At 41.9% G+C, this 18,716-nt stretch overlaps 1 protein-coding gene across 4 annotated transcripts in view; it reads left to right on the forward strand.

The window, feature by feature from the left end:
• Positions 1-18,716, forward strand: part of DDR2 (discoidin domain receptor tyrosine kinase 2) — a 184,401-nt gene that overhangs the window by 131,321 nt on the left and 34,364 nt on the right. For all 4 annotated transcript variants that reach the window (XM_087855945.1, XM_045809698.2, XM_087855946.1 and 1 more), the window contains one exon: positions 17,801-17,903. In XM_087855945.1, the coding sequence (XP_087712071.1) occupies positions 17,801-17,903 (103 nt within the window). The remainder of the gene's footprint in view (positions 1-17,800; positions 17,904-18,716) is intronic.

Here is an 18,716-nt window from a genome sequence, read left to right on the forward strand (position 1 = left end):
GCTTGGGGAAAAGAGGAAAGGAGAGCATTTGAGCTTAAGAAAAGGCACCGAGCACAAATAGAAAAGTAAGAGTGGGGAGATGTTTGTCATCGAGGGGTCATGAGGGCAAAAGTGAGGTTAGGGTGGTAAACAAGCGAAGAGCCACGTAACTTTGGGGTCCTCAGTACGTGACAAGTGCTTTCGGATCACAGGCTCGGTCTTCACGCTATGATGACAAAGTGCTGTGCCCTGTCCTTCCTCCTAGGATGCAGGTTCTTTCCAGGGCCCACAGCAGTTAGATTCCTTATTTTACTTTTTAACAAATTTATATCCCCTTCACCCATTCCTCCCACCCTCTACCCCCTGCCTCGGGTAGCCACCAATCTGTTCTCTGTATCTGAGAGCTTGTTTTTTCATTTGTTTTTTAGATTCCGCATATAAAAGAAATCATAGAGTATTTGTCTCTCTCTGTCTGACTTACTTCACTTAGCATAATGCCCTCAAGTTTTACTCATGTTGTCACAAATGGCAGAATTTCCTTCTTTCTCATGACTAAGATTCTGTTGTATAATATACCACAATCTCCTTATCCATTCATCCATTGATGGACACTTTGGTTGTTTCCGTATCTTGGCTCTTGTAAATAATGCCGCAGTGAACATGGGGGGGGGGGGTGCATACATCCTTTTGAATTAGTGTTTCCATTTTCTTCAGATAAATATCCAAAAGTGGAATTGCTGGATCACATGGTAGTTCTTTTTTTTTTTATTTTTTAAGATTTTATTTATTTATTTGAGAGAGACAAAGAGAGAGAGTGTGCCTGAGAGAGCAAGTAGGGGGTGGGTGGAGGGGTGGGGGAGGGCAGAAGGAGAGGGAGAAGCAGGCTTCTCTGAGTGGGGAGCCTGACATGGGGCTTGATCCCAGGATCCTGGGATCATGACCTGAGCTGAAGGCAGATGCTTAACTGACTGAACCCAGAAGCTCCCATAGTAGTTCTATTTTTTTTTTTAAGATTTTGTTTATTTATTTGAGAAAGAGAGGGAGTGCACGAGCAGGGGGAGCAGCAGAGGGAGAGGGAGAAGCAGATTCCCCAGTGATCAGGGAGCTGGATGCCAGGGCTTAAACCTAGGACCCCAAGATCATGACCGGAGCCGAAGGCAGATGCTTACCCCACTGAGCCACCCAGGGACCCCCATAGCAGTTCTATTTTTAATATTTTGAGGGAACACTACACTGTTTTCCATAGGGGCTGCACCAATTTACATTCCCACCAATAGTGTGTAAAGATTTCTTTTTCTCCACATCCTCATCGACACTTGTTAGTTCTGGTCTTTTTGATAGTAGCCATTCTAACAGGTGTGAGGTGGTATCTCACTGTGATTTTGATTCGCATTCCCCTGATGATGAGTGATGTTGAGCGTCTTTTCATGTCCCTGCTGGCCATCTGCATGTCTTCTTTGGGAAATGTCTGTTTGGATCTTCTACCCGTTTTTTGATTGGATTGTTTGGGATTTTTGCTATTGAGTTGTACAAGTTCTTTATATTTTTTGGATTTTAGTCCCTTATCAGATATATGATTTGTAAATATTTTCTCCAATTCAGCAGGTTGCCTTTTCATTTGTTGATGGTTTCCTTTGCCGTGCAGAAGCTTTTTAGGATGATGTGGTCCCACTTACTTATTTTTGCTTTTGTTGCTTTTGCTTCTGGCGTTAGGTTCAAAAAAATATTGCCAAGACCCATGTCAAGAAGCTTACTGCCTGTGTTTTCTTTTAAAAGTTCCATGGTTTCAGGTCTTATATTCAAGTCTTTAATTCATTTTGGGTTAATTTTTGTGCATGGTATAGGATAGTGGTCAAGTTTTATTCTTTTGCACGTGGCTGCCCCGTTTTCCCAACACCATTTATTGAAGAGACAGTCCTTTTCCCATTATATGTTCTTGGTTCCTTTGTTGTAAATTAACTGACCATGTATGTGTGGATTGATTTCTAAGCTCTCTGTTTTGTTCCATTGATCTAAATGTCTGTTTTTATGCCCATACCATACTGCTTTAATTACTGTAGCTTGGTAATATATCTTGCAATTGGGGAGCATAATGCCTTCAGCTTTGTTCTTCTTTCTCAAGGTTGCTTTGGCTATTTGTATTCTTTTGTGGTTCCATACAAATTTTAGGATTATTTGTTGTATCTCTTTGAAAAACACCATTGGAATTTATTTTTTTATTTTATTTATTTATTTTTTTAAATGTTTTTTTTTATTACATTATGTTAGTCACCATACAGTACATCCCTGGTTTCTGATGCCATTGGAATTTTGATAGGGATTGCATTGAACCTGTACATTTCTTTGGGTAATGTGGACATTTTAACAAGATTGATTCTTTTATCCATAAGCATGGACTGTATTTCTATTTATTTGTATCATCTTTGATTTCTTTTATTAATGTTTTGTAGTTTTTGATATACAGGTCTTTCACCTGCTTGGTAAATGTATTTCTAGGTATTTTATATTTTTATGTGATTATAAATGGGATTTTTTTTTCTCTTTCTGATACTTCATTTTTAGAGTATAGAAACGCAGCAGATTTTTGTGTACTGATTTTATATCCTGTAACCAGGATGCAGGTTCCTTTTGCTATCATATTTTTTTAAAGGTTTTATTTACTAATTTGAGGGAGGGACAGAGAGAGAGAGGATCTCAAGCAGATTCCCCACTGAGCATGGAATCCGATGCAGGGCTTGAACTCACGACCCTGAAATCATGACCTGAGCTGAAATCGAGAGTTGGATGCTTAACCGACTGAGCCACCCTGCACCCCTTGCTATCATATTTCAACAAATCTGAGACTAAGATGTTCTAAGATGTAGACAGGCAGTAAGCCCTCCTGGGTTCTCCGTCCAGATTGTTCCCCAAATTGGTGGCTTTTCTTGACCCTGAGGTCTCATGATAGATCATGTGGAGAGTGAGTGCTGACACCGAGTGTGATGTCAGTGTGTTTGGTGAATAGACCATGGCAGTGGAAATCAAGAGACCTAGGGTCCAGTTCCAGCTCTGTCACTTTCTGGCTCTGTGACTTTGGGTAACACTCTGTATCTCACTTTGCTCACTTACAAATGGGGAGAATAAACTCCACTCTGTGCACTTCACATGGCTATTATGGGGGCCCAATGAGATAAGGGAAGTTAACAGGTTTGGAAAGTTATATGCAAATATTGAGGGTTGTGATTTGTTACTTTTGGAAGAAAAGGAAAATAAAATAAACCAAATACCATAAAACAATGGTTTCTATTTAGCAGATGATGGGGGAGGAAAGAGAAAAAGAGTTCATTAGTGACCATTATGGTCCCTTGTGGTTTCCAAGAAAGACTCAAGTTACCTTTGGGAATTGGGGGCTTCTAACAACCCTGAACTCTGGCCATCCTAACTCCAAGGGAACACAGGGCCCGGTGCCCAGGCAAGCTTATCCACGGCAGTGTATTTTTCTGGGGGAGAATAGTGTGATTGTTGACTTAGCTTTTGGTCCTAGCCAGCAGGCCTCTGAAGGGCATGGATGTGGCAAGATAGGCCTCCCAGAATTTTTCGTGGTTTGGACGCATACACAGTAAAGTAAAGTAAAAGTTAAGACATTCAAAACAGTGAGGTTTTTTGGGGGGCTTAAGTAAGAGGTGATGAGTTGTTAAAAAATATGCTACCTTTTCCCCCCTACTTCACAGATGTTTATGACTTTGGTCTTTGTCTTATTTGGTGCAGCAATGATCTCTTGCATATTCACAAACAACACCTATCGCAGTCCTTGGCTTACACAGGCGATCAGTAGGTGCTTAAGGCATAAGGAGAAGGTGGGAAGGAAGGAAGTCAAGGGGCTCCCAGGCTTCTCTGTATTTTTCCGCAAAAAAGCATATAAATTATGCCACTTGAGACTTGATCTCAGAAAGATATGAGGAACCTGAGAAGGAGTTGGTAAGAATATCATCCCTTTGAAGGATGGGGATACTAAGTACAGAGGGAGTGAGCCAGGAGGAGGATGAGGGACCGAGGTGCCCTAGCTGCAGCTGCTAGGGTGAAGTGTCAGAGACCCAGCCTCCTGGTGTCTGAGGGTGGTGAGAACTACAGCTGGTGCAGAGAGAGAGCAGCCTCTGTGCTTTTCCCCACATGCCTGCAGTCTCCCTGCTTTGGCCTATCCGCAGAGCATTTTAATGGTTGTAAATAGAGCGAAATGTGCTTCAATTTACCCAAATATGCATAAAGCTCTTACTTTTGGCATTGTAGGGGAGAAATTCAGGCTTTTGGGTGCCATAGCCTCGATTCGAGACATAAGGCCAAACAATGAAGTATATTTTCTATCAATAAGCCTGGCTAACGTAAGAAATGATTCATCCTGGCATTGGAGGAGCCCTGGCTATGGGCATAGGGCAGATGCACCTTGGGAAAGGGATAATTTTAATTTGTTGGCTTTTAGTAGGTTAGACCAATATTTAGGACTTTGTTAGAGCTTCTCTTATCGAGTCCTTTGTATTCATTATATTAAATCTCTATAACAACCCTCTTGGTAATATTATTAAAGATGAGGAGATTCAGTTTCAGAGGGGTTTAGGAACTTGTCTTGGAATCCCATGATTTGGAAATGACAGAATCCAGTTTTAAGCTTCCAAACCATGGCCCAGTTTTCTTCTCAATTCCTGACCTTCATGGCTACCCGGCTGTCCCTTCAACTCACCTCCTTGTTGGAGAGAGGGACATACCATTTCACAGTGGAGCCTTTGCTGTCTTTGTGAGCCAGGATGAAGAATGGATCTTGGCTGACCCTCACTTTACTACCCTGGAATCCCATACAGCCTGGGGACCCATCTTCTGCAATAATTGCTTCTGGGAAGTATTTTGGGCCTCTAGGAAAGCTGCAATTTGAAAGGGCTAATCCTAAGGGGAATTTCAACTTGGGCAAAAGGTATGTTGGCAGAATAGCCCTGTGTACCTAGAGGAACCCAAGTCATCTTCTTTGGCTCCTAGCAGGATCCCATTGTGTAGATATGTACCTGAATAGTGACCCAGTTTGAAGTAGACTCCAATGTGGAGCTTGTGGGGATCAGGGACCCAAGCACCAGCTTCTCTAATGAGACCATCTTGTCCTTTCTGGAATTGGAAGAATTCGATCATGGTAGCTAGGGGTTGAAGAAAGAGGAACCGGGGATCAGGAGACCTGAATGTCAGTCCTAATTATACTCATCAGCAGTGCATTCTTGAGTAAGTCAGTTCACTTCTGGGGGACTCAGAGGTTCTGATATTTAACGTAGAGCCGTTGGAGGGGTTGGTTCCTGAGGTCCCTTTGTGGCTTTAAAGTTTACTATTGCAGATGTTCTTTTAGACCATAGATCATCTTGGGTCCCCTGGTTGACCCCAGTAACCCTGCTCCTGGTCAGTCTCATCTTCCTGGTGCCCAGCGAGGCCCAGGTGTCAGCTCTCCACGCCTCGGGCCTCACGTGCGCCATGTGTGTGTGTTCCTGGAAGCGGCATATAGGACACTCATTGACGGGTAAGCCTGTGGTCTGGAGCTAGCGGTGAGATGGTAAACATCATGGAACAAGCAGCCCTTTCAGGCTCTCAACCTTGGCAGCGTGGTGTGAAAATAATTCTTAGGAAGCTGGGGCCTAGTGGCAGCTGATTCTCCTCGGCCAGCCTGCCTGCCAGGCCCTACCGGTGCTCAGGACAGATCGAGCTCTGCCTGGGCAGCCGGCACTGGTAGTTTTCCACTCTGGGAAACTGGAAAGTGAATTGGCTTCTCTGTCCAGGAGATTGGCGGGTAGCGGAAGCGTCAAGAACCACCAAGACAACTCAGCAGGCAAAATCAGGACACACTTCTTTGCTGCCGGGTCTCTTGCTTCTCTTGCTGTTCTCTGCCTTTTCATGCTTCCTTATCTTTCATAATGTGGAGTGCAGAGACAGATGGATGGGATCTGATAAAAAAAGAAGTGGGCTTGGGGAAAAGCAAGGGGGCCTGACATTTAGGACTTGGCACTCTGCGTCTTTGCTATTGGCCAGGATCCCTTCCACAGAAGGAGTTTACCAAAAATAGGCATACTCAATAGGAAAACCACAGTGGTACTGCTGAGAAGTGCCACGTTGGTTGCCCTGGGCCAAGGCTTATCCTGGTTCCAAAGACCCACTAGGATGGGAAAGGCCATCCAAGATCAGCTTCTCTATTTTCCTATGCCCTTTCTCTGAGGCCCCTGGGAAAACTGATTCACCAAGAAACTTTGCCTAATGGCTGCTTTTCTGGCTCTTATCTCTGATTTCCCTATCCTTATCCTTATATTCTTTGGTCCCAACATCTAGACCTCCAGACCCACTCCCATCATCTGAAGAAGGTACCTGTGGCTCAGAGCCTTGCTCTGGCATTGAGCTGGGGATCCTCAACAAGGGATACAGTGTGATTCCCACCTCTTTCCCCATCTTCTGTGCCTCTTGTCACCAAAGCTTGGGGATCCCTCCTTGGTGCATTTTGTTGGACAGTTACCCAGTGTCCATTGACTAATATTCATGCTAAAGCTTCTCTTCCTCTCATTCAAATGCTCACAAAGCCCTTGAAAGAGCATCCCTACTGCTTGCTGTCGTTTGGAGATGGTTGAGAAAGAAATCATTTCTGGAGACATGACTCAGTCACAGCACCCGCCCTTGAGAGTTCAACACACGTGAACTCTCCATCCATCCATTCATCCATCCATCCATCCATCCACCCATCTCTCCATCCCTCTACCCTTTTACTTACTTATTTATTTGCCAAATGTGTATTCAGCATCTGATGGGCACTATGTGTTTGCAGTTGCTGAGGAGAAAAAGGGAGAATCTGACATGATTACTATTCTCCGAATTGCTCACAGCTTCAATAAGGAGGCAAAGAAGCACAAGGGAACTAGAAAATCTCTGGTGAAGGTTGTTACCTAAAAGAACCCCTACCCATCTCGTTTATCCCCCTGTCATATTTTAGCTTTTTCCCCACAGGTTTGTCATACTGTCTGAAATAATAACAACTAATGGTCGCTATGGTCAAAGAGACCGTTGGTTGTCTGTCTGATTATTGCAAATCTATTGCCTTTGGCCTCTCTCCTCTACCAGAATGTAAGATCCATAGCCTCAGTCATTTTATCTGTCCTGTTCAGTACTATATCTTCAGAGCAGAAACTTATTTGTTAGATAAATTCAAGAACATTAAATAAATTAACATTAACATTTGATATATACATTCATTAAATCAATACATGAACAAAAAGATGGGTTGCAATAGATACGTAATGATCCAGAATTACAAGGAAGTTTTACATGTCTACTGCCTGGTCAAACATCATTAGTCAGGGCTACCCTCGCCTGATTTCCCAGGTCTCTGTTTTTAAGCCCCATAATTATGAACAGCAGAAAACTTCTTTTATCACTTTTTTTTACAGATATTTATTGAGCACTCAGTTAATACCAGCACACCCTACTAGAAATCAGGGAAATAACAGAGAGAAAGATAGGCTCCCTGGCCATATGGCACTTAACTGTTTAGTGGAGAGACCAAAATTAAACAAATAACTATTTGTTTTACAAGTGTGAGGAACACTAAGAAGGGAACCACAGCATTATAAGAGGATGTAACAGAGATTCCTAATTTCCCCAAGGGCTCAGAGGAATTCCCCAAGAGCTGCAGGAGTCAGCAGGTAAGGGAGGGGAGGGGAAGAATATTCCAGGCAAAGGGAACATGACATACAGAGAGACCTTGAGGCTGGAAGGTACTTTGTGCATTTATGAAGTCAAGATGAGACCAGTGTGCTGGGATCTAGAGAGCAGAGATGTGCGGATAGCCCAAGGTGAGGCTGGAGAGGTAGGCGGAGGCCCCATCCTTCAGACCTCATGGGCCACACTGACCCAGGAAGTCTGGAAGGCTGTTAGAAGGTTCATGTCAGATTAAGGTTTTGGGAAGCTCGCTTGGGCTGCTGTGTGGACAAGGGTTGGCGGAGGAACCAGGAAGAAGGGCTAGAAGGCATTATAGTAGTTCAGCTGTGAGGTGGCGGAGGTGGGGCCCTGCGTGGGCAGCGTGGAGAGGAAGACAAATAGCTGGACTCAAGAAATTTGCTGGAAGTAGGAGCTGTAGGATTTTTTAACTGACCAGATGACTGACTCCCAAAGGCGGGTTTACTTCTCACTCCTCGACTGCCTCCTAGCAGGAATAAACGTGTCATCTGTCCTTCCTTCCCTGGTCCCCAGGCAGAGGTTCAGGGCCACGTGGACCACAGCTCAGGAGGCTTTCCAGTTCTCGTCATGGTGTTGCCACTGCTGTCCACACGTGGTTGTGTGAGGGAAGGACTGGAGGGGACGAGGAGAAGGGGCGCACTGACACAGTTAGAATTGTGCTTTTTTTCATGTGGAGAACTGAAGTCTCCTTTCATCCCCCACTTCTTCCAGTTATGAAACCAGGGCTGCATCAGCCTCACCTGGAGGACAGTGACCACATAGTTGACCAGGCTCCCCCCTCAGAGTGATTCTGACGGTCGGGGGTGGGGACTGAGGCTTTGCACCCGTAGCAAGTTCCCAGGTCGTAGTGGCGCTGCCGGTCCCTGAGCACACCGTGAGGGTCGCAGCCCCAACACAGTACTAGAAGAGGGAGCAAAGAGCCGGGTGGGGGGCAGTGGTGCTCTTCTGACACCAAATAGAGTATCCTAGGTGGGATCTCTCTCCTTCTCTACCCGCCCCTTTTTTTTTTTTTTTTTTTGCTAACTATGGAAAGTACCAAATAGTTATAGTCAGAACACAAAATAGTAGGATTCCTGAGCCCAGGAAGTATGGACGTGTTTCATAAAGGCGGCTCAGCTGCAGCAGCTCTGTTAAAACTTCCTGGTTGCTGTTCCCAGGATAAGCGGTGCCTTGGTGGAGAAGTTATTTGCAACAATATCATGACTCACCCCATGCGACCCTCTTTCCCCATTTCTGGTTTACTTTAGATGTTCCGAGAAACAGAAGTTGTCACTACACTTGTGGCCCAGTGACTGGAGATGCATGATAGCCAGGAATGAAAGCCCAGGGGGACTGTGAATGTGGATGTCTCTGGACTTTGGAATGGCCCCAGAGAGTCATCATGTGTCCAGGCTGCAAGGGACCTGGGAGCAGTGGTTCCCAAGCCGGGCTGCACAGCAGAATCACCTGGGGCATTTTTTAAACATGCGGGTTCCTGGGCAGTTTCAGGTCTCCCAAAGACAAGTCTCGAAGAGGGGGCTCACACCAGATGTTCTACAGCCTTCCCAAGCAACTCCGAGCAGTTGGTCCGTGGCCTGGCTTTTGGGAACCCCTGCCTTGGAAAACATCTAATGCAGCTCCCTTGCTTTTCACATGAGAAAACCGAGACCCAGAAAAGCTGTGAACTTTGCTCAGATCCCAGAGTGGATTTGAAATCTCTTTGTTTTCAGAGGTTGTATAGCAGAGAGGGAGCCTTTCGAGTCAGATTCTAAAGTGACTTAGTATTTACTTGATGACTGGCCTCCGGCAGGGTTTTTTTTTTAAGATTTATTTATTTATTTTGAGAGAGAGCGAGAACATGAGCAGGAGGGGCAGAGGGAGGGGGAGAGAGAATTCCAAGCAGACTCTGCACTCAGCACAGAGCCCTACATGGGGCTTGATCTCACAACCCTGAGATCACTATCTGAGCCAAAACCAAACGTTGGTCTTAACCGATTGTGCCACCCAGGTGCCCCCTTGGGCCGTTACTTAAACTCTTACCTATAGGTGGGTGATTCGTGAGAAATATGAAATAACGAGTGAGAAAATACCACATTGTCTGACACTTGGCAAGTGCTTTTATTTTATTTTCTTTAAATTCCATTAATTAACATGTAATATATTATTGGTTTCAGAGGTCGAGGTCAGTGATCCATCAGTCTTATATAATACCTAGTACTGATTCCATCACATGCCCTCCTTAATGTCCATCACTCAGTTACCCTCTTCCCCCACCCCCGCACAAATGCTTTTAAATGGTTGCTATTATTACTGTACTTCATCAAATGTAAGACACTCCTGACTCTACCATGTCTCATTACTTTGTGTAACTCTAAGAAAAAACCCCCAGAGAGTTCATCTATGACTCACCATTTGCTTGTAAGATGTATTCAGATTTCAGATATGTTAACATATGAAAAATAATAGGAAATATGGTCTTTTGCTTCTCTTTCCTCAACCTGCACAGATTATTCCCATTACTAAATGAAATACCTCAATGCCAGCAGAAGCAGCTTAGTGTGCTTGAGGACCAGCAAGGAGGCCAGGGTGGCCAGATGGGGGAGTGCACTGGACAGGGGTCCAGGACAGCTGGGGACCCACTCTGCAGGTCCCTGGAGACCACACATACATTTTGAATATTATTATGAATGAGGTGGGAAATTCCTGGAGGGCGATGAGCAGAAGAGTTACATGGTCTGACTTACATTTTCATAGATACATGGGGCAAGGCGGACAAAGGAAGTCTGAGTAGGAGATTATTGTTCTATTCCTGGTTTTAGGGCAAGGTGGATTGGCCTAGAATGGTAGCAGTATAAGTGGGAAGTAGATGGGCTATGGGAATTTTTTAGGGTGGCTAATGAGATTTCTTATCAGCTGATGGGATGGATATGGAATATGAAAGGAGTCAAGGGTGGCCTCAGGATTTTTGGCTCAAGTAATTGGCAGAATGGAGTTGTTTGAAATGGAATAGTCTGGGGGGTAAGGTTTGTAGGGAGACATATTTTACTCAACTTTATCCTTACTCCTAATCTATATCTGTCTCTTTTTTCAATCAATATTATGAGCACCTATTGTCTCCCCAGATATGCACTGAGAAATAAAATTTAATAAGATATAATTCCCCTGCCCCCCTTTTTTTTCTCCGAAAAGTTTTCCATCTGCAGGGGAGATCAGACTTCCACACAATAATTATATGACAAAGCACTATGTACTTAAGGCTATAAAACAGATATTTAAAATGTTGGAAATTGGAGGAAGGAGAATTTACCAAAATTAGTACTATTCTTCCTCAAAAATGGTTGGTTTAGTTGCGTCCAAGTTCGTTACATGGCAACGGGACAATGCTGGATAATAACTTAAGCTAGTCTTTCCACTTCAGGTGTGAGACGTCCTTGTTGTAACTGAAACAACCAAGAGGGCTCTTTCCTCAACTTCCTGTCCCCTTTCCGTAAAACATCCCCCCCTCTAAGAGTCACCTGGCTCACTGTCTTCCTCCACTCAGGCCTCTGCTCAAAGTCACCTCATCTGAGAGGCTCTTCCTTATCTCTTTACAGGAAGGAGCACCTATTTCCTTTCCACACTTGATTTTCTCACAACATTTACCATCTTCTCTCATCTTATGTATTTATTTGCCTGTTGTCTGTCTCCCCACACTAGAATGTCAACCCTGACAAAAGGGACTTTGTTTTGTTTATGGCTATATTCCCATAGTGCTCCCAAAAAATCACTGAATGAATGGTTTGATAAAAATAGGAACTCAGAAACCACATGGACTCGGAAAGCAATAAGCAAACAAGTAGATTATCGTGCTGGGGATGGAGAGAGGACTGGATCCATGAACAAAGCTTTGGTTTCAGAAGGGAGGGAAGGTGCCAGAGGCCAGCTCTGCAAGACTTCCGCCTTAGCCTGGCACAGTGGGAGAAGCAGCCTGCATCGTGTCGCACCTGTGCTAAAAGCAGAGGGGACCATCTGGTACATTGGGACTAATTTTGGATTAGGACTGCTTAATAGCTGTGGGAACTTTAACTGGTTTGTTTCCTCATGTATAATTTGAGAATAATAATACAGGCCCTGTCTACCATGTAGGGTTATTGTAGGGGTAACCAGATGTAAACACTGGGACACCACTTTGAAAACTGTGAAGAACTGCAGTTTAGGAGTCAGATAGCAATTTTGGGCACCATGACATGAATGATAGCCAAGGAGGAAAGGTTGCCTGCCTTGGCTAGCCAGGCCCTCTCCCCAGAAGATCCTTGAGGGAAATATACACACGGGGAACAATAACAAAGGGAAAGCAACGTGTAGTTTATTAGTAGGTGGCTTGTGTCCCAAATGCCAATGTGAGTGTTCTGATAAACTGCACTGGGGCACATGGCATGTGGGATAAAGGTGTCCAGAAGCTTCTCCTTGCCATTAAGTCACTGATACTGAGAAGCACTAAGCACCAGTGCTGCAACACTTACCAGAGGCCTTGAGTCAGGGTACGGCCTCCACGGCCTGGAGGAGTGGACCACAAGAGAGGGAACACCTTGTGAGTGATTTTTGAAATGTTCATTGACCTCACTCATTGGTAATTTTGGCCTCATTGGCGTCCTATATCAGTATTTCCTCATCCTTACTCCTCCCTTCAATTTCACATTCCAGAGGGTTTAGAATTTGAGAATTTGATGCTTCATTCCTGAACAGCCCAGAATTACACTTGAGATTCAAGCATAATGATTATTTGTAGAACCTGTCACCTCAGATGGAGAAATGATACATCTGACCAGAAGAGACACAATAATACTAGATCCCACATTCATCCCTTGATTGAAATTTGGCTTGGAAAATGCAGTGGACAGACACTGAGAAGTGCTTCAGTGGGGTCATGATTCTTGCCAAAGCAGATGTATATGGTTTTGCTTCATCATACTGTTTCTGGAAATATCCAATGACATCACGGATGTTGTACCTTGTCAAATGCTCTCTCTGCATCTGTGGAAATGATCATATGGTTTTTATCCTTTCTCTTGTTGATGCAACGTATCACGTTGATTGTTTTGTGAATATTAAACCCCCTTGCATCCTGGGAATAAATCCCATTTGATCGTGGTGTGTGATTTTTAAAAATATATTGTTGGATCCATTTGCTAGTATTTTCTTGAGAATTTTTCATCTCTGTTCATGAGAGATGTTGGCCTGTAGTTCTCTTTTTTTGTGGTGTCCTTATCTGGTTTTGATGTCAGGGTGATTCTTTCCTCTTGTACTTTTTGGGATAGTTTAAAAAGAATAGATATTAACTCTTTTTTAAATGTTTGGCAGAATTTGCCTGTGAAACCATCTAGTCCTGGCTTTTGTTTTTTGGGAGTGTTTTGTACTGATTCGACTTCATTGCTGGTGATTGGTCTGTTCAAATTTTCTCTTTCTTCCTGCTTTAGTTTTGGTAGCTTATGTGTTTCTAGGAATTTATCAATTTCTTCTAAGTTGTCCAATTTGTTGGCATACAGGTTTTCATAATCTGTTACAATTGTTTGTATTGAGGAAGTTCCTTTCTTTTTTTTTTTTTTTAAGAGTGAGAGAGAGGAGGGGAGTAGGGGCAGAGTGAGAGAGAGAGAGAGAGAGAAAATCTTAAGCAGACTCCACACTTAGCATGGAGCCCAACACAGGTTGGCTCTCAACAACCCTGAGATCACGACTTGAGCCAAAATCAAGAGCTGGTTGCTTAATGGACTGAGCCATCAGGTGCCCCAAGGAAGTTCCTTCCTGTTTCTAGTTTCCTGAGAATGTTTATCAGGAAAGGATGTTTGATTTTATCAAATGCTTTTACTGTATCTATTGAAGTGATGCTATAGTTTCACTTTTTAAGTTTGTGGTGAATTTCACTGAATGATTTCTGAATGTCAAACCAACCTTGCATTCCTAGGATAAACCTCACTTGGTCATGATGTGTTATCCTTTTTATATATTTTTGGATTCACTTTACTAAAATTTTGTTTAGGGTTTTTGCATCTGTGTTTATGAGGATTGTTGGTCTATAGTTTTCTTATAATGTTCCTGTTCGGTTTTTGTAGTAGAGTAATGCTGATTTCATAGAATGAATGAGGAAATATCCTCTCCTCTTTGATTTTCTGGAAGAGTTTGTGAGTGCTTGGTATTTTTTCTTTCTGAAATATTTGGTAGAATTCAACAGTAAAGCCATCTTGTCCTGCAGGGTTTTTTTGTTGGAAGGTTGTTGGCGATATATATATATATCTTATATATAAAGAAATAGATAACCTGAATATTCAGGTTATCTATTTCTTTATATGTAAACTTTGGTAGTTTGTATCTTTCAAGAAATTTGACTATGTTATCCAAGTTGTTGAAATTGTTGGCATAAAACTGTTTATAACATTCCCTTATTATACTTTTAACATCTGTAGTATCTGTCACTAGGTAACTTCCCACATTCCTGATGTTTGTAGTGTTTTCTTTTTTCTCTCCCAATCAGTCTAGCTAGAGATTCTTTTTTGCTTTTTCTTTTTAAATCTTGTCAAGGAACCAGCTTTTGGTTTTATAGAGTTTCTTTGTTGTTTTTCTGTTTTCTACTTCATTGATTTCTGCTAATATATCTATTATTTTCTTTCTTTGCATTTTATTTGCTCTACTTTTTCTAGTTTCTGAAGGTGAAAAATGAGGTCATAGTTTTGAGATCTTTCCTCTTTTCTAATATAGGCTTTTTCCTGTGGTAATTTTTCCCTTAAGTACTTCTCAAGTGGTATCCACAAATTTTGTTATTTTATATTTTCTTTATCTTACAGTACAGAATACTTTCTGATTTTCCTTTTGGTTTCTCCTTTGACCCATGGCATATTCTCAGGAGTGTTATTTAATTTGCAAATATTTGGGGATTTTCCAGATATCTTTCTATTATTCATTTTTCTAAATAGTAATTGCATTATGACAGCATACTTTGTATGACTTGAATATTTAACATTTGTTGGGACTTGTTTTATGATTCAGAATATGGTCTATCTTGGTAAGTGTTACATACACACTTTAAAAGAATGTATACTCTTTAGTTGGGTAGAGTTCTGTAAATGTCAGGTAAAACTGGTGGTATCCAAATCTGTTCAAAACTTCAATTTCCTTACTGATATTTTTGTCCACTTGTTTTTACCAATTATTGAGATGTAAGTGTTGAAATCTCTGACTATAATTGTGGTTTTCTTCATTTTTCCTTGCAGTCTTTTTTTTTTCTTCATTTGTTGTGAAGCTGTGTTACATGCATAAATATTTAGGACTGTCATGTGTTCTTGATGAACTAACCCCTTTATCATTGTGAAATGCCATCTTTATTTCTTCTCTTAAGATCTGTTGTGTTTGGTATTAATATAACCACTCCAGCTTTTTTTAAAAATAAAGTTTTCGTGGTATATCTTTTTTTATCCTTTTACTTGTAACGTATCTGTGGTTTTCTGCCTTCTTTTCAGTGAATTGAATTTCTTTATTCCATTTTATCTCTTGTTGACTTATTAGCTATAAATCTTTTTGAAAATATTATTTTAGTGCTTGCTTTAGGATTTGTCATGTACATCTTTAATTAAATAAAGTCTATCTTTAAGTGATATTATATCCCTTTACATATAGTATAAAAATCTTCCAACAGGATAACTTTCATTTTTCCCTTTTCAGCCCTTATGCTATTGTTTTCATGTATTTTATTTTTGTATATATTATAAACCCCACAGTATATTGTTACTGCTTTTATTTAAATAGTCAGTTATGTAAAGAACATGTAAACTCATCTTATATATTTACTATGTAATTACCGTTTCCAGTGGGACATTTGCTGTCATTTTTATGTTTGGTCCTCTGTTCATGATGTGTTCTTTTCCTCTGGCTGCTTAAAACCTTTTCTCCTTATCAGCTGTTTTAAGCAGTTGGATTATGATGTACTAGTGTCATTTTCTTCATGTTTCTTGTGCTTCAGGTCATTGAGCTTCGTGGGTTTACAGTTTCATCAAATTTGAAAAAGATTTCTACTATGTTTTATTCAAATATTTTTTTTTGTCTTCCTCTCTTCTCTTCTTTAAGGAATCCATTTACATGTGTATTAGGATTCCTGTTTGAAATTGTTCCAGAACTTACTAATATTCCATTTTTTTGTTGATTGATTGATTTTTTTATTGATTTCTGTCATTGTTTCATTTTGGATAATATCTGTTGCTGTCTTTAAGTTCACCAATCTTTTCTTTAATGTGTGATCTTCCTTTAATATTATCCAGTGTATTTTCTCACACAGTCAAGTTTCATCTCTAGAAATTTGATGTATATCCTTTCTGTATCACCTGTAGCTCTCCTTATATTTTTAATTTTTCTGTTATTATTTTTATTCAAGTATAATTAACATACAGTGTTCTATTAGTTTCAGGTGTGCAATATAAGGATCCAGCAGTTCAGCATTCCCAGTGCTCATCAAGATAAGCTTACTCTTGATCCTCTTTATCTGTTTCACCCATCTGCCCCACCTGCCTCTCCTCTGGCTACCACCAGTTTGTTCTCTGCACTTAAGAGACTGGCTTTTTGTTTGACTCTCTCTCTGTTTTTTTTTTTTATTTGTCCATTTGTTTTGTTTCTTAAATTCCACATATGAGTGAAATCATATGGTATTTGCTTTTCTCTGACTTACTTCACTTAGCATTATACCTTCTAGGTCCATCCATGTTGTTGCAAGTGGCAAGATGTCATTCTTTTTATGGCTGAGTAACATTATATATATATACCACTTCTTCTTTATTCACTCACCAGTCAATGGACACTTGGGCTGCTTTCGTATCCTGTCTATTGTAAGACATGTTGCAGTAAACATAGGGCTACATATATCTCTTCAATTAGTGTTTGCGTATTCTTTGGGTAGATACCCAGTATTAGAATCCTGGATCATCTGGTACTTCTTTTTTAAATTATTTGAGGAACCTCCACACTGTTTCCCACAGTGGCTGACCTTGTATTTTTGAACACATACAATATAGTTATAACTGTTTTAGTAGTCTTCTTTTTAAGTTCTAACTTCTACATAAGTTCTGAATCAGTTTCAATTGATCGATTTTTTTTCCTCATTATAGGTTCTATTTCTCTGCTTCTTTACACACCTGCTACTTTTAAAATTGCATCGTACATATTTACACTAAAGAATGACTCATCATTTATCTGAAATTTAAGTTTAGCTAGGAATCCTGTATTTCCCTGGCAACCCTAGATCTCCATGGCCTCTCTGGACTCTTCTCTTTGTTTCCTTGCTTTGGGGAATCCTCTAGACTCTGCCTGAGTTCTCACTCACTGTGCTGCAGCCTGACTCTGTCACAACAGTAAGCTGGTGCCACTGTAGGACTCATCTTCTTTGTCCCCTGTCTCCCAGGGATTGTTGTCCTTTGTTGTCTGATATTCATTGTATTGAAACCCAGTCTTTTGTATACTTTGTCCATTTTTTGATTGTTTCACTCCGGAGAGTAAGTCTGGTTCCTGTTACTCTCTCTTGGCTGGAGGTGGAAGTCTCTCTCCAGAGGCTATTATTTTTAGCCGGAGGCCAAAATGTGGTGCTGATGGGGGGCCAGAGCTGTGTGTTCAGTCCCTTCACAGGAGAGTTTGTTGGTTTGCGCCATAATTTTGTGCCATCAGTTACCTAGAAAAAAGAATGCTTTAGATCACAGGTGGTACCTGGTGACTATGAGGATGATTCAGCACGGTTGGGGAGCTGGTTAGAAGTGCACATCTGCTAATAAGGGAATGGGGATGGGCCATGGGCTTACTACCAAATGAAAGGATAAATCAGCACCCTGCATTATGTTACATTACTTGTCAGATTTTGGACCAAAAGATAGGTGTGGCTGAAGGTCAGTGCTCAAGGGATTGGATGCTAATACGTTTGGAGGCAGGGCCAGGGAGAAAAGGCAGAGAGAGTCAGGGTGATCAACTGGGGTCATAGAAAGACTTTGGAAAATTTAAGTCCTCTGTTTCCCTGTCCGATAATCAATTATGTTATTCCTACAAGAGGCAGGGTATCTTTGGAAATAAAAAGAAAAGTATTTCCTCTTTTTTTCTTCTGTTTCTCTTGGTCCAGCCATTTGCCGCTATCCTCTGGGCATGTCAGGAGGCCACATTCCAGATGAGGACATCACAGCTTCCAGTCAGTGGTCAGAATCCACAGCTGCCAAATATGGAAGGTGAGGATGGAGACCCCAAGAAAGCCTCAGTCCTGGGTTGGATACATTTTCTGACTCAAGGGCCTGGGGAAGAAGGGTGGTATTTGGTGGGAGTTGGTAGGAGTGAGGGGAGGACATCAAGTGGGCCTATCCTGTTCTGTATGTTTTCAGGAAGAGAATTCAGGGCTTGGCACCATGTGCTGGTCCTGCAACCCCATCCCAACCACAGGGCCTTGGGTGGTACTGCCCACGACAGATGGGTTCATTGATATGCAGTGGGTTTGCTTTACTCACCTTCTCACTGTGAGCAACTGCAGGAAGCCGGCGACAGTGGTAGGTAGGGGAAGGTACAGATGAGGTAGGACACTGGGAGCTGGGAGACCCTGTCCTCTTCTCAGTGGGTGTCTGTGAAACATCACTCACAGTGAAAAACATCAAGGCTTTAAGCATATACTGAGGCCCCCAATAAATTCTTCCCTTCTCTCAACGATACCTCATAGAAAGGCCATCATCATCCATAAAGAGTATGGTGGGTTCCTCATGGCCTAATAGCAGGGGTCCTCTAAAGCAATGAACTCCCTTGTCAAAAACTACTCTGCTTGTTAGGGCATAATCCTCCTCCTGGAATATAATTCTTTTGGTGTAAAGTGTTGAGTTCTGTTAAAATGGAATCACCCATAAGAAAAGCAACCTTTGTAAACCTTCCCTGTAATTTCTTAGTTTGTGAAAGATGAGAGTGATGGTTGGTGGGGTTGAAAGAGAACAGCAATGAGTAGGTGACATCTATGAGAAAAGGGACGTTCTAGGGAAGAGGGAAAGTGGTAAGAGGCTCCC

This window comes from Ursus americanus, chromosome 2 (assembly GCF_024610735.1).
Source record: "Ursus americanus isolate L20-20 chromosome 2, mUrsAme1.1.p, whole genome shotgun sequence".
NCBI classification, from domain to species: Eukaryota; Metazoa; Chordata; class Mammalia; order Carnivora; family Ursidae; genus Ursus; species Ursus americanus.